This window comes from Vitis riparia, chromosome 15 (assembly GCF_004353265.1).
Source record: "Vitis riparia cultivar Riparia Gloire de Montpellier isolate 1030 chromosome 15, EGFV_Vit.rip_1.0, whole genome shotgun sequence".
Classification (NCBI taxonomy): Eukaryota; Viridiplantae; Streptophyta; class Magnoliopsida; order Vitales; family Vitaceae; genus Vitis; species Vitis riparia.
Window position 1 is genome coordinate 19,540,554 of NC_048445.1, and position 17,231 is coordinate 19,557,784.

The window sequence follows — 17,231 nt, forward strand, 5'->3', positions numbered from 1 at the left end:
ATACTTCCACTTCTGTTTTGGTTACACATCCATCTTCATACCGTATGAGCCTATTGACACTTTATTTTCCAGAGGAGACTGATGAGTAAGGGACATCATTGAGATTGTACACATGATAGACGAGGCTATTCCGTGTAGTGACTATAGTGATGAGATGCTCGTGGTAGACATGAGTCAGATTACCAATGATGTTCAACTAGAGATTGCTTCTATACTCGATCTGTTTGGGGTACTTGCTATCGAGATGGCTGAGGATGTTCAACTTGTCCATGCTCCTAGGCTGCTTACTGCTATTACTCATGATGATGACGTATTTGAGGGTGTTACTAGCCTAGTGGTGATAAAGTTCAAGCATGTGGACTCACCACTTTCTTTTGATGCATTATCAAGATTTGTCTCCCATTTTGATGATATACTGGTTCTTTCTTCATATATGGATATGAGTCTTTTTAGTATTTGCCTGTCTCTTGTGACATCATTTTATCTACATCTCATTCACCCACATCATAGATATTTGATATAGATGATGAGATTGTACAACACGATTCAAATGAGGACTCTTCTTCTGCTTCTGATCTGAGTCCCAGTGATCAGAGAGTTTCACCTACCACAGGAGACGCTAAGATTGTTGATTTTGGTACAGCAGACTAGCTTAAGGAGTTGAGGATTAGATTGGATTTGTCTATAAATGAGAGAGATGGCCTTGTTCAATTACTCGAATCATATTTGGATGTTTTGCATGGTCTTATAAGGACATGTCAGGCCTTGATCCATCCATAATCCAGTATCACTTACAATTTTTCTCTCATGCCGGATCGATTAAGAAGAAGTTGAGATGATTACATCCTCATTGGAGTTTATAGGTGAAGGAGGAGATTCAAAAGCAACTCAGTATGGGATTCTTATTAGTGGTTGAGTATCCTAAGTGGTTGGCCAATGTCGTCCCTATTCTAAAAAATGACAACAAAGTGAGAGTCTCTGTTGATTTTCGAGATCTCAACAAGGCCAGTCCCAAGGGTGATTTTCCTCTCTCACACATTAACATGCTAGTTGACAATACAACAAGTCATTCGATGTTATCCTTTATGGACGGGTTTTTGGAGAATAATAAGATCCTCATGGTTCCAAAGGACATAGAGAAGACTTCCTTTATCACTGAGTAGGGTACTTACTGCTACAAAGTGATGTTGTTTGGTTTGAAGAATGCAGAAGCTACATACTAAAGAGCAACGACCACCTTTTCCATGATATGATGCATTAGGATGTCAAGGTTTATGTAAATGACATGATTGTGAAATCCCGAGATAGAGCAGATCACTTAGCATCTTTAGAGAGATTCTTTGAGAGGATCATACAGTTTAGATTGAGATTGAATCCCAAGAAGTGCACTTTTGGAGTGACTTTTAGGAAATTGTTGGGATACATGGTTAGTGAGAGAGGTATAGAGATAGATCTAGATAGGATCATAGCCATCCTTGACATGCCTGCGCTGAGGACAGAGAGAGAGATCATAGGTTTCTTGGGTAGACTTTAGTACATCAGTAGATTCATCGCCGGATTGATAGATATTTGTGAGCCCATTTTCTGATTCTTGAGGAAAAGTTAGCCTACTGTTTGGGATGATCAGTGCCAACATGCATTTGAGAGGATTATGGGGTATTTTTTGTCACCTCCAGTTCTGGTACCTCATTCACCAAGTCATCCATTACTCCTATACTTGTCAGTCTCAAACATAGCCTTGGGATGAATGTTAGCTCAGCTCGATGATTCAGGAAAAGAGCGACCTATTTATTATTTGAGTAAGAGGATGCTTGATTATGAGACGAGATATGTCATGATTGAGCGTTTTTTCTTAGCGTTGGTTTGGGCTACTCGAAGATTAAGAAATTACATGATAGAGTATTCAGTGCACTTGATATCCCGTCTAGATTCTCCAAGATATTTGTTTGACAAACCTGCTTTGATTGGTCGACTCATGAGATGGTTGGTACTCCTAACTGAGTTTGGCATTCATTACGTCACTCAAAAGTCTAGCAGATAAAGCATTGTTGCAGATCACTTAGCCTCATTATCTATTTATGATGGTAGAGCGATTAATGACGACTTTCCAGATGAGGATATCACTTCGCTGCAGTGACTAGTTTGTCAGGTTAGCGCATGTACTTTGATGGTGTGGCCAACCATTCTGGATGTAAGATAGGTGTTCTATTGACATCTCCTCATGGTAACCACATTCTTAGATCTGTTCATTTGGGATTCTTTGATTGACACCCTGCCACGAACAATATTGTTGAGTATGAAGCTTGTATATTGGGATTAGAGACAACTCTTGAGTTTGGGATTAAACAGATGGAGGTGTTTGGTGACACTAATCTAGTATTGAGACAGATTCAAGGCCATTGGAAGACTAGAGATGTGAAATTTAGGCCTTGCCACGCATACTTAGAGCTACTGGTTGGGAGATTTGATGATTTGAGTTATACGCATCTGCTTAGAACACAAAACCAGTTTGCTAATGCCTTGGCTACTCTAGCTTCCATGATTGATATTCCTGTTAATACCACTATTCGCTCTTTACTGATTGAGTCGAGATCGGTTCCTACGTATTGTTGTTTGATTGATGAGGCAGAGTTAGATGATAGCTTGCCTCGGTACCATGACATATACCAGTTTATGAGATTTAACACATATCCTAAGGTCGTTATGTCCAAGGATAAGAGAGCATTGAGACAGTTAACCACCTGGTTTGTGATCTATGGGGAAACACTGTACAAACGATCAGCTGATGGGATGTTACTATTATGCTTATACCGCCCCTCTGCCAATCGAGTGATGAGAAAGGTTCATGCGAGAGTTTGTGGACCACATATGGGAGGGCATATGTTAGCCCATAAGATTATGAGGACCAGGTATTTCTGGTTGACTATGGAGACAAACTATTGTCAGTTTGTTTAAAGATGTCTAGAGTGTCAGATACATGGGGACCTCATTCATGTGCCACATTCAGAGTTACATGTACTAGCTTCGCTATAACCGTTTTCAGTATGGGGTATAGACATTATTAAGAAGATTTCGCCGAAGTCTTCCAATTGTCATGAGTTCATCTTGGTTGACATCAATCACTTCACCAAGTGGGTAAATGCTACCTCATATACAAGATTGACATAATCCGGGGTCGCTAGTTTCATCAAATCACATATTCTTTGTCGCTATGGAGTCCTTCATGAGTTAATTTCAGATAGGGGAGTACATTTCAGAGCAGATGTTGACACTTTATTACAGAGATAAGGTATCGAGCATCATAGATCATCTACGTACAAGTCGTAGACTAATGGGGTGGTAGAGGCTACAAATAAGAATATTAAAAGGATATTGCGGAAAATGGTTGAGACTTCTCGGGATTGGTCAGAGAAGCTTCCATTTGCATTGTGGGCTTATCAGACTTCTTTTCACATCTCTATAGGAGCCACACCCTACTCCTTGGTGTATGGTATGGAGGCAGTGCTACCAGTCGAGATAAAAATGGGTTTGATAAAACAAAGGCTATGAATAATTAAGGAAAATACCCAAAAGGGGGAGGGGGTGAATTGGGTTTTTCAAAATCTTTTTCCACACAATAATATATGCACAAAATAAATAAAGGAAAGAGATAAAGTTAGAGAATTCAAACTCGGGTTTATAGTGGTTCGGCACTCCCTTGCCTACGTCCACTCTCTTCAATCTCCTAACCGAGTGAGGGTTCCACTAACTTGAAGCTTCAATCAAGCTTTCAATCTTCTTACACTTGGATTCCGGCTCCAATGGGCTCTTACACAATCTCTTCAAGATTTGAACCACTTGAAGGCTTTCACACTCAGTTTACACAAAGATGAAACTCTCAACCTAGCTTAAGGATGGCTCAAGTACAAGAGAAAGCTAGGATGATTTACAAGAGTGCACTAAGAATATGCAAGTGATGGTTTAATGCACTAAGAAAGAAATGAGAGCTTTTTGATCAAGAACAGGTAGGTAGGTTTTGAATGCAATTGTTCTCTTGTCAATAAATGAAGTGGAGCTCTCAATTTATAGGTTTCTAAGCTCGGGAGTCAAAAACAACAAAAGACAACCTCGTCCGGTCGAGCTAGGGTCGACCGGTTCACTAGCCGTTGGAGCATTTAATGCATGATAGGTTACCGTTGCCTCAACCGGACCTCGACCGGTAAAGGAATCACCTCGACCGGGAAGAGAAGGCTACTGGGAGAGAGAGAAGGTTTTTAACCTTCCTCGATCGGACGACCTCAACCGGTCAACCGGTTGGCCTTAGCCTCGACCGGTTGAGCCTTTTTGGCCCCGAAAAACCTATTTTTGATTCCTTTATTTTCTAACACTTAGGCAAGGTCTTTAGCTAAATTATTAAGCCAATTTTGAAACATTTTGCCTAAGGTAAATTAGTTAAAAACTCGGGTTTTAATGAAATCAACATTTTAAAGAATAAACTGAGTTTTCTAAGATGCATGAAAACGTATGAAAATCCTAAGTGCACTCATGCATTCATCTTACATTAGTTTCCTATGATCTCAAGTCTTCCAAGCGCCTTGATCTTGTGTCCATTTGGTCCTTTAATGAATTTTCGAGTTTATACCTGAGATTCTTAAACATTAAACCAATTAGTTACTTAACCATGGTTTGTTATCATCAAAACCCGATTAGGAGAACCCTTGGGCTAACAATCTCCCCCTTTTTTATGATGACAAACCTTGGTTATCTAGGAGAGAAAGAAATCTCCCCTCAAACCAATCATGGATCAATCAAACGATAAGCAATGTAAAACACGAAGAATCAATGGATAAAAATATCATATCATATATATATGGAAATCTCACATGTACAATAAGATAGATATGATAATGATAACAATGACATGCATGAGAGACTCCTAGATCCTAGATCATACTATAAATATCTCCCCCTTTGGCAACAGCAAAAAAAAACGAAGGGGGTGTCTAAAAAGCCTTAAGGCTGAGGGGGTGGAGGAGGAAACATGGAGCGGAGATATGCCATCATCTCCTCATGCTGACTCGCCTGACGGCTCTCAATACGATCCATGCACTGCTCAAAATGGTTGAAGGTAGCCTGCTGCTGATCCATACGCTCCTCTATGCGCTCAAATCGCTGCTGGAAGTGATCAAACCGAGAGGTGACTCCAGTCTGATACTGATCGAGATGCTCCTCTATAGAGTAGAAGCGGGAGTCATGGACTAGGGCAAACTCCTCCATACGAGTCCCAAGAGAGCTGATCTGCGCGGAGAGATCCATCCAAGGTGCATGATCAGGAACATGAGGTGCCTGAGATGGTAGCTCGGTAAATGATGGCTGGGAGGAAGGGCCTGCTGTGAAGAATGACTCAGTCATCATAACCTCGGAGAAGGTAGCCTCAACATGAATGCCCTCTGACTGATATGGAGGCGGAATGTCAAGCTCGGGTCCTCTCTGCTCAAAGTCTCTCTGAAGGTCCAACCCATCCTCCATCTCTCTGATCTCGGCCTCCTTCTCTACTCCGGGGTGTATCTGATCATGTCCACAGGCGTGTCACTCAGCTTTCCTAACCCAGGAGCCATCGGGTGCCTTCTCAAACTTCATGCGCCCCAGAGACTGCTCATTATACGTGTCATAGGTAGTGGGGGCCTCAAAATCTGTCTCTCTACTCAAATCAACCCCGACATCCTTGAAAGCACGGGTAAGAAAGCGGCCGTAGGGGAGTACTCGTGTCGAGCTCTCAACATAGGAGATCATATGCATCATCATAAGGTAGCCAACATGAATCCGTCTCCTGGTAAGGATCGAGTCAATCATGAAAGCCTCGAGGTAGGAGACCTCGTCTCGATGTCCTCCACATGGCAAGAGAATCGAACAAATCATATGGTGAAGGACACTGCTAGTCACTGTCAAGCTGTGAGCCGATGGTTTGCCCATCCCTGAAGATCGGCAAGTCCGCACAACCTCTGAACAGCCTCTCTAGGCTCAAATCCTGGCACAGTGGGCCACACCTTGGCCTCATAAACACAGAGTCCAACCGAAGGAATGTCGAGAATGCGGTAGATGCTCTTGGGACTCAAACGGATCTCAACGCCTCTCACAGTGGATAATACGAGTCCTCCAAGCCCGTAGGTCGCCCGAGAATAGAAAGCCCGCACCAAAGTCGGGAAGACCGGCTCAGAGATCGTCACTATGGGCAGTCATCCCATCCGTCCGAACAACTCCTCAAAGCCAAAGTGCTGAAGTTGGGAGAAATTGACACTTCTCCCTGGGACAACTTTCCTCTGAGCAAATTTTTGCTTGTAGCGCTGATAGTCCTCATTTGAACTGAAGAGTGTCGTGTCAAACCTCGCCTTTCGGTGAGTTTCTGTCTGCTCAGGCTGAGATGGCTCAACAAGGCGCTTGCCCTGAGCCCTGGAAGTACCCGTCTCCTTTCGAGGAGCCATCCAAAATCCAAAAAAATGGAGATAAGCTCGGAAAACTGAAGCAAGCAGGCAAAGAGAGAAGACCAACCCAAATAAGCCCTAGGCGCGCGGGAAAGGAACAAAACCAGAAGATGGCATGCAATCAGAGAGGAACCCATCCAAATCCGAAGTCCAAATCCGTCCAAATATGAAACCCTAGCCTCAAAATCGTGTCAAAAAACACTCCAAAACCTGAAATCGGTCCAAGGAATAGCCCAAACTGGTCTTTGAATGCGGGAAAATGAAGAGTCTTCAAGGAACGGTGGAGAACAGTGAAAAAAAAAACTAATGCACGGGGGCTTTTTAAATTCCCAGCCCCGACGAACAGGTCAACCGCCTGGTCAACGGTCAATGGTCAATGGCATAGTCAATGGTCAAATTTTCCAATTTTCTTGCATTTTCTTGTCTCGTGATCCTCCTCCTGCCCTTTTCAGTTGAAATCCCCAATTTTTTATGTCCAATGCCACGGGAATTTTGATTTTTGGTCAAAATTTGACCTATTTCCTATGATTATTTCTATATGATGCATATGATATGAATTTCACGCAATCATAGGATATATTCAAGAGCAATATCAACAAGAATTCATCAAGCAATCATTTGATCATAAAGAAATCACCCCTAGTTGTCTTCTAATATCAAAATTGCTCTTCACTTAGGGTTTTGTAAAAATATTGGCAAGTTGATCTTTTGTGCTTACAAATTCAAGTGTAATGTCACCCTTTTGTGCATGATCTCTAAGAAAATGATGTCTTATCTCTATATGCTTAGTCCTAGAGTGTTGTACGGATTTTTTGAAATATTTATGGCACTAGTGTTATCACATTTTATAAGAACATGCTCAAAAACAAATTAAATCACTAAGTGTTTGTTTCATCCAAAGGATTTGTGCACAACACAAACCGGCTGCTATGTATTCGGCTTCCGCCGTACAAAGCTACCGAATTTTGCTTCTTACTATGCCATGAGACAAGTGAGTGTCCTAGGAAATGACAAGTGCCACTAGTGCTCTTTCTTTCAACTCTACAACCGGCAAAATCGGCATCCGAGAAACCAATCAATTCAAAGTTATCACCCTTAGGATACCACAAACCAATATTCATTGTCCCTTTCAAATATCTAAGAATTCTTTTAACGGCACTTAAGTGAGATTCTTTAGGACAAGATTGAAATCTAGCACACAAGCATACACTATACATGATATCGGGTCTACTAGCGGTCAAATAAAGCAAGGATCCTATCATGCCTCTATACATAGTTGAGTCAATAGATTTACCTTTTTCATCCATGTCAAGCTTGATGGATGAGCTCATTGGAGTTTTCATCACCTTGGCTTCTTCCATGTTGAACCTCTTGAGAAGATCCTTTATATACTTTGCTTGATTGATGAAGGTTCCTTCCTTTAGTTGCTTGATTTGAAGTCCAAGGAAGAAATTGAGTTCTCCCATCATGCTCATTTCAAACTCACTATGCATACACTTAGAGAAATCTTCACAAAGAGAGTCATTAGTAGCTCCAAAAATAATATCATCAACATATATTTGAACTAGGAGCATATCATTTTCTTTGGTTTTTATGAAAAGAGTTGTGTCAATTTTTCCCATTTTAAAACCCTTTTTCAAAAGAAATTTACTTAGTCTTTCATACCAAGCTCTAGGTGCTTGTTTCAAACCATAAAGTGCCTTTTTAAGTTTAAAAACATGGTTTGGAAAGTTAAAGCTTTGAAAACCGGGTGGTTGTTCAACATATACTTCCTCATTTATGAAGCCATTTAGAAAAGCACTTTTCACATCCATTTGATATAGAATAAAGTCTTTGAAGCATGCAAAAGCAAGCAACATTCTAATTGCTTCCAATCTAGCTACGGGGGCAAAAGTCTCTTCATAGTCTATTCCTTCTTCTTGATTATACCCTTGGGCTACCAATCTTGCCTTATTTCTTACTATGATGCCATTTTCATCCATTTTGTTTCTAAAGACCCATTTGGTTCCAATAACACTTTGATTTGAAGGTCTTGGTACTAGTTCCCATACTTCACTTCTTTCAAATTGATTTAATTCTTCTTGCATAGCAATCATCCAATTTTCATCAACTATAGCATCTTTTATGTTTTTAGGTTCAATTTGAGAGATGAATGCAAGATTATTACAAATATTTCTAAGGGATGATCTAGTTCTTACCCCACTTGATGGATTACCAATGATTTGATCTTGTGGATGGTTGATAACAAACTTCCAATCTTTTGGAAGGTCTTGGCTTGATTCACCTTGCACTTGTTGAGGAGGAGGTAGTGCCAAAGGTGATTCTTCTTTCTTGGGATCCTCTCCACTTTCTTCTTGTTGTCTTTTGTCTTCAATTTGCAATTTTCCCATGGAGGTCTCCAATCCTAAATCATCATCAAAACTTTCTCTTTCTTGAAGAGAATTGTTAGATTCATCAAAAATGACATGGATGGACTCTTCTACAACCATGGTTCTTTTATTGAAAACTCTAAAAGCTTTACTTGAAGTTGAGTAGCCAAGAAAAATTCCAACATCGGATTTTGCATCAAATTTTCCAAGATTATCTTTGGTGTTTAATATAAAACATTTGCACCCAAAGACTTTGAAATAGCTAATGTTGGGTTTCTTGTTTTTCCAAAGCTCATAGGGAGTTTTCTTAAGAATGGGCCTCAACAATATTCTATTTAAAACATAGCAAGAAGTGTTTACCGCTTCGGCCCAAAAATACTTTGGCAAATTGTTTTCATTTAGCATGGTTCTAGCCATTTCTTGAAGAGTTCTATTTTTCCTTTCAACTACCCCATTTTGTTGAGGAGTTCTAGAGCCGAAAAATTGTGATTGATACCATGCTTATTGCAATATTCCTCAAAGTCAAAATTCTCAAATTCTCTCCCATGATCACTTCTAATGCAAGTGATTGTAAAGCCTTTTTCATTTTGAACCTTGTTACAAAATTTTGAAAACTCATAAAAAGCTTCACTCTTTTGACTTAAAAACAAGACCCATGTGTATCTAGAGAAATCATCCACAATGACATAAGCATAAGATTTTCCTCCTAGACTAGGTGTCCTAGAAGGACCAAATAAATCCATGTGTAGCAATTCAAGAGGTCTAGATGTTGAAATGAAATTTTTGTTTTTAAAAGAGTTTTTGATTTGCTTTCCCATTTGACAAGCTTCACAAACTTTTCTTTTTGAAAATTAATTTTGGGAAGGCCTCTAACGAGTTCATCTTTGTTGAGTTGGGAAATGAGGTCCATGTTAGCATGTCCCAACCTCCTATGCCACAACCAACTTTGATCATGCATGCTTGAAAAACATCTATCATGGCCATCATATTTTGAAATATTTATAGCATATACATTTTCACATCTATGGCCCATGAAGATGGTTTTGTCATTTTGAATATCCTTGATGATACAATGAGATGCTTCAAAAATTACTTTAAAACCTTTGTCACAAAGTTGACTAATGCTCAAAAGATTGTGTTTTAAACCATCTACTAATAAAACACTTTCAATAAGGGAGGATGTACCATTACCTATGTTACCTTGACCAATGATTCTTCCTTTTGCATTGTCTCCAAAGGTGACATATCCTCCTTTTCTCTTTGTAAGGAAGGCAAACTTGGATTCATCCCCGTCATGTGTCTTGAGCACCCACTATCCAAGAACCACTTATCCTCCTTTGAGCCCTACAAAATAGAATTCAAGTTGGTTTAGGTACCCATGTCTTTTTGGGTCCTTGAGGGTTAGTGACTTTGGATTTTTCAATCCAAACCTTTTTAACCTTAGCATTTGAATTCTTTTGAGCACCATTTCTTAAGGGACATGTACTACTAATGTGCCCTCCTCTTCCACAAAAGTTACAAATAGTGGAAGGACATTCACTTGAGGATTCTTTTACAAAATAGTTTTTAAAATACTTTTGGTTCTTTGAAGATTTGAATCCTAGTCTTGTTTCAAAAACACATTTTTGGCTTGCTAAGATCATTTCAAAGGACTTTTGTCCACAAGAGAAAATTGAAAGAGAGGAGGTCAACCATTCATTTTTCTTTTTCAAAATTTCATTTTCATTTCTTAAAATCTCATTCTCTTTTTCAAGATGAGTTTTAGAGATTTCATCAATTGAAAACTTTTCTTTCACTTCCTCAAGTTCTTTTTCAAGTTCTTGAATTCTCTTTTTAAGAGAATTATTTTTCAAACTAAGTTTTTCAAAATCCTCATATAGTTCTTCAAAAATAACATGCATATCTTCATCACAGAGTTAGAGTTTACCTCATCAAGATCATCTATTGCCATGAAGCACATGTTTGCCACTTCTTTCTCCTTTTCTTCCTCGGAAGATTCTTCACTCTCACTCCAAGTGGCCATCATTGCCTTCTTCATTCTTCTCTTGGCTTCAATTTTGTAGAGAGGACAATCATATTTAATGTGTCCCGGCTTTTTGCATTTGAAGCATATCAAATCTCCTTTCTCTTCCCATTTTTCCTTGTCACCATGTGATGAGGATTCCCTTCTTGAGGGATTTCTTCTAGAGGTAAACTTTTTCCCTCTAAACCTTTCACCTCTCATGTACTTGTTGAGCTTTCTTGTGATGAGAGCTAAATCATCATCTTCTTCACTTGGTTTTTCTTCTTCAACATCTTTTCTTCCTTGGTTGTAGCTTTGAGAGCTATGTTTTTCTTCTTTTTGTCTTCACTCTCTTGTAGTTGCTTTGTCAAACTGATTTCATAAGTCATTAATGACCCTAAGAGTTCTTCCATAGGTAGCTTGGTCAAATCTTTAGCTTCTTGAATAGCGGTGACCTTTGTATGCCACTTTGAGGGGAGAGACCTCAATATCTTCATCACCTTTTCGGATTCATTTATGACCCTTTCCAATGCTTCAAGGCCATTGACAATTTCAGTGAACCTAGTGATCATCTCAACAATAGATTCAGTTTCTTTCATTGAAAACAATTCATAGTTATGGACAAGTATATTAATTTTTTACTCTTTCACTTGATTAGTTCCTTCATGAGTTATTTCAAGCAATCTCCAAATTTCTTAGCAGATTTACATTGGCATATTCTATTATATTCATTCCTATCCATAGCACATTGCAAAGTAAAAACGGCTTTAGCATTTAATTGAAAATTTCTTCTATCAAGCTCATTCCATTCTTTGCTTGGGTTTTGGAACCAAAACTCCATCAACTAATTTAGTGGGAAAAGTTGGGCCATCTTCAATGACATCCCATACATCTAAATCAGTTGATTGTAAGTACCAAGTCATTCTAGCTTTCTAATAGGGATAGTCGGTTCCCGTAAAGAATGGAGCTCTATGTTTTGAACAATTTTCAGTTTGAGATGAGCTTGATGGAATAACCATTTTCCTCTTAGACGATTAAGTCTTAAGCAAGAGGTTAGCTCTGATACCAATTGATAAAACAAAGGCTATGAATAATTAAGGAAAATACCCAAAAGGGGGAGGGGGGTGAATTGGGTTTTTCAAAATCTTTTTCCACACAATAATATATGCACAAAATAAATAAAGGAAAGAGATAAAGTTAGAGAATTCAAACTCGGGTTTATAGTGGTTCGGCACTCCCTTGCCTACGTCTACTCTCTTCAATCTCCTAACCGAGTGAAGGTTCCACTAACTTGAAGCTTCAATCAAGCTTTCAATCTTCTTATACTTGGATTCCGGCTCCAATGGGCTCTTACACAATCTCTTCAAGATTTGAACCACTTGAAGGCTTTCACACTCAGTTTACACAAAGATGAAACTCTCAACCTAGCTTAAGGATGGCTCAAGTACAAGAGAAAGCTAGGATGATTTACAAGAGTGCACTAAGAATATGCAAGTGATGGTTTAATGCACTAAGAAAGAAATGAGAGCTTTTTGATCAAGAACAGGTAGGTAGGTTTTGAATGCAATTGTTCTCTTGTCAATAAATGAAGTGGAGCTCTCAATTTATAGGTTTCTAAGCTCGGGAGTCAAAAACAGCAAAAGGCAACCTCGTCCGGTCGAGCTAGGGGTCGACCGGTTCACTAGCCGTTGGAGCATTTAATGCATGACAGGTTACCATTGCCTCAACCGGACCTCGACCGGTAAAGGAATCACCTCGACCGGGAAGAGAAGGCTATTGGGAGAGAGAGAAGGTTTTTAACCTTCCTTGACCGGACGACCTCAACCGGTCGACCGGTTCCTCAACCGGTTGACCGGTTGGCTTTAGCCTCGACCGGTTGAGCCTTTTTGGCCCCGAAAAACCTATTTTGATTCCTTTCTTTTCTAACACTTAGGCAAGGTCTTTAGGTAAATTATTAAGCCAATTTTGAAACATTTTGCCTAAGGTAAATTAGTTAAAAACTCGGGTTTTAATGAAATCAACATTTTAAAGAATAAACCGAGTTTTCTAAGATGCATGAAAACGTATGAAAATCCTAAGTGCACTCATGCATTCATCTTACATTAGTTTCCTATGATCTCAAGTCTTCCAAGCGTCTCGATCTTGTGTCCATTTGGTCCTTTAATGAATTTTCGAGTTTATACCTGAGATTCTTAAACATTAAACCAATTAGTTACTTAACCATGGTTTGTTATCATCAAAACCCGATTAGGAGAACCCTTGGGCTAACAGGGTTCATTGAGGGTAGCATTGGAGCAACAGATTTCAGAGGCAGATTGGGCTCAGACTCGATTAGACCAGCTCAATCTTCTACCTATCAGAGAAAGATGGCTCGTGCTTTCAAGAAGCGGGTCAAGCCTAGACCACTATAGAGAGGTGACTTGGTTTTGAAGGTCATTAAACGATTGAACAGAGATCCCAAATGAAAGTTTAGACCCAATTGGAGTGAACCTTATTTCATTAAGGAGTTAACTTTAGAGGGCGTTGCATGGTTGATGGATTTATATGGAAACCGATTCTCAAAGCCAACCAATGTAGATCAGTTGAAGAAGTATTATGTTTGAGACCGTGGTCATGGGATGGGTGGCCATCATTTCGGTTAGCCACATACCTTGTTATTCGTTTTTTTTTTTTTTTTACATACAAACCATTGCTAGCCCATTGAGCCTTGCATGCGCATCAGAGTCTTTCTTTCTTATTGTCTTGCTTATATTTCTACACCGAGATAGGGGCCCTTTAATGTATGCATGCTTTATTTAGCAGTTTCATGAGCCTTGGGCCTACGGGCACATCTTTCTCTCATTATTTTTCCTACCATCACACTACTGCATTTCATCACATCTCATTGGTTGTGTTCTTCATCTCTTCTTCTTTATTCTATCTACTACTTGTTTTGCTTCATATTCTTCCCACCTTGAGTGGTGATCCTCCTCAGTTCATTACATGGAGGATAGTTGCATCATTTATACTATTTATCTCACAGACACTGATTCAGAGGTCCTTAGTTTAAGAAGGTGATCTCGTCAGAGAGAGTTTATGTTACTTTAGCACTTGAGAGTATGTCTATCCATTATTGATGTCATCTTTGGGGCTTATTTTGTTCATGTTCAAGGTATGTGTATTTGTATATATGTAAAAAAAAATAATAAAAAAAATTAAAAAAAATAAAACACGTGTGTATGTGCCTAGTATTCTCCATCATTGAGCATGTATATAGATATCTGAGGGTCACTTTATTGAGTATATTTGTTGTTGAGAGTTTGTATGTGAGCTTTCCAATATCCTCTTTTCTTTGTATTCACTTTGTCATATCTCTTTGAGAGTGAGATGAGTGACCTTCTCCTAGGGGCTCTAGGTCATTGTCTTTTCCATCATTACATTCATTGTTGATGTGACCTTACTTCATGTTTGATTTGAGTTGATCATCATTTTTCTTTGTATATTCATTGTTTTGCTATCATCCTCGTCATTGCTTTTGATTCATCCTCTTCGTTTCACCCCATTGCTTTTTTCTTACATTGACCTATTCCAAGTTTGATATCTCCTTACTTCATTCTTACTCAACTCATTATCACTTTGATCTGCTTCATTTGCCTCCCATCGATATTATATTCACATTGGGCACCCTTAGGTCCATGGCTCACGAGCTTTTCTGTACATGTTGACTTTTATACATAAGGGCATGGGTTTTTTTTTTATCATTGGGTGTTTGGGTTTAGTTTCCCTTCATTTTTATTACCCTATCACCCTAACCTACATTATGTCGCGTGTCTTAAGACCACCCTGGGGCTATGGGATCAGATGTCGTATTTGACAGTCCTTACTTGGATAGGTATTTAGGATTTAGTTGATATTTAGATATCATCATGCTTTTTCTTCAAGGAGACGCCCTTTTGATTTTTGGATCCAATTTAGTTGTGGATATGGATGACTGGGATTGCACATTTGATGATGAATGATCCAATGTTGTCTGATTTTCCAATCTACCATACATCTAATGCCATACTGGGCCATATTTCCCTTTTGGTTGAGATTTGTAGATCTTCATGGAGTCGCATGATCCTCATCACTTACGAGATGCATGTCGAGTTGATGGTCTATTGTTATCTCATCATGTTCCCCAGTGGAGTCTCTCTTGGGCCATTCAATCAAGCTCACAATTTTTGACATTTAGATATCATCATGCTTCTTCTTCTGGGAGACACCTCTTTAATTTTTGGATCCGATTTAGTTGTGGACATGGATGACTCGGAGTACACATTCGATGATGGATGATTTGATGTCGTTTGATTTTTCGACCTACCACACTTGGTTCCATATTAGGGCATATTTCCATTTCGGTTGAGATTTGTAAATCTCCATTGATTTACATGATCATCCCCATTTACAAGATACATGTTGAGCTAATGATCTACTTTTATTTTATCCTGATTCTCCAGAGGAGCCTTTCTTGAGTCATTTAGTCAGACTCATACTTTCTGATATTGTCATAATTCTTTGATGGAGTTATCTCAAGTGCATAGACTCTCATATCATCATTTTAGTGGAGTACATACTAGATCTCCTATACACCCTCATAGAGTTATTCTCAAGTCACCAAGGCGAATTAGTATGCCCATGCTTTCTAAGTTGTGGTTGGTTTGACTTTTTGATACAAAGGTGATGGGCTTGAGCTATTTGTTTACCTGCATGCTAGGATGTATCAGTTGCTATACTAGGGCATATTCCCTATTTTTTCTGTTATCGAGATGATTGATTTATCACTTAGATTTTATGGCCTTCTTCGCTGGCCAAGGTTCCGATGATTTTATCTAGACGAGGCTTCAGGGGAGCGCGATGTTTGAGTTTTGATTGTTCCAGTTTCTATGACTCCTCAGAAGATCGTTATGTTGAGGCAATGATAGTTTCCCTAGTGGACTATTTTGTTTTAACCCTTTTAGTGGATCGAGAGTTGTGGCGACATGCCACACTGGGTCATTTTTCCCCTCATCATTCCTCTTCAGCTTGGCGTTTAGAGTCGCATTGCTCCTTTTAGGTGTTTAAAGCCATCTTGCTTAGTTTAGGCATTTAGAGTCGTCTTTCTTAGTTTAGGTGTTCAGAGCCACCTTGCTCAATTTAGGCAATCAAAGCCACTTTCCTCGATTAGGTGTTCAGAGTTGTCTTCTTCAACTTAGGTGTTTAGAGCCACCTTCCTCAGTCAGGCGTTTAGAGCCACTTTCGTTAGTTAGGTGTTCAAAGCCACTTCTACAGCTCAGGCGTTCAGAGCCATCTTCTCCTATTTTAGACGTTTAGAGTCATCGTTCACAGTTAGGCATTCAGAGCCATTTTTCCCCTTTAGGCTTTCAGAGCCACCACTTTGCCTCATATGCATTCAAAGCCACTATTTTCTCTCACAGGTGTTTAGAGTCACCATTTTCTTTCATAGGCATTCAGAGCCATAGGCGTCCAAAGCCATCATTTTCATGGGTGTTCAAAGCCACCATATTTCTTCAATTTAGGCATTCAGAGCCATCTTGTTTAACTTAGGCGTTTAGAGCCACCCTCCTCCAGTTTAGGTGTTTAAAGCCACTTACCTCAATTAGGTGTTCAAAGCCACTTTTCTTAACTTAGGTGTTCAAAGCCACATTCTTTATGTTTAGAGCTGTCAGTTTTTAGTTTGGCATTCAAAGTCATCATCTTTTCTTAGTTGGGCATTCAAAGCTACCTTTTCGGCATTTAGAGCCACATTCTTAGCATTGAAAGCTACCAATTTATGGTTAGGTGTTCAAAGTCGTGCTCACAGCATTCAAATCTATCAGTTTTCAGTTCGGCATTTAGAGCCACCCCATTATCCTCATAGGCGTTTAGAGCCACTTTCCATAATTTAGGCGTTCAGAGCCACTTTTATCAGTTTAGGCATTCAGAGCCACCTTCCTCAGTTTAGGCATTCAGAGTCGTCGTTCGTTGTTCACAGTTTTAGGCATTCAGAGCCATCTCTTCTAGTTTAGGCATTCAAAGCCATTTATTCTAGCTTAAGCGTTCAGAGTCATCTCTTTCAATTTTAGGCATTCAGAGCCATCTCTTCCAGTTTAGGCGTTCAGAGCCATCTCTTCCAATTTAGGCATTCAGAGCCATTTCATCAGTTTAGGTATTCAAAGCCACTTTCTCTAACTTAGGTGTTTAAAGTCATTTCCTCAGCTTAGACGTTCAAAGCTACTTTCTTAGCTTAGACGTTCAGAGCCATTTCTTTTAGTTTAGGCATTCAGAGTCACTTCCATAGTTCAAGCGTTCAGAGACACCATCCTCAGTTAGGCGTTCAGAGTCATTTCTTTAGTTTAAGTGTTCAGAGCCACATTTTTCAGTTTAGGCATTTAGAGCCAT

General features: G+C 39.4%; 1 protein-coding gene across 1 annotated transcript; it reads left to right on the plus strand.

The window, feature by feature from the left end:
• The first annotated feature begins 2,349 nt into the window (after nucleotides 1–2,349).
• Nucleotides 2,350–3,055, plus strand: LOC117932049. The gene is made up of 2 exons (XM_034853093.1): nucleotides 2,350–2,841; nucleotides 3,023–3,055. The coding sequence occupies exons 1-2, from the start codon at nucleotides 2,350–2,352 to the stop codon at nucleotides 3,053–3,055; spliced, it is 525 nt and encodes a 174-aa protein (XP_034708984.1).
• Nucleotides 3,056–17,231: the final 14,176 nt, after the last annotated feature.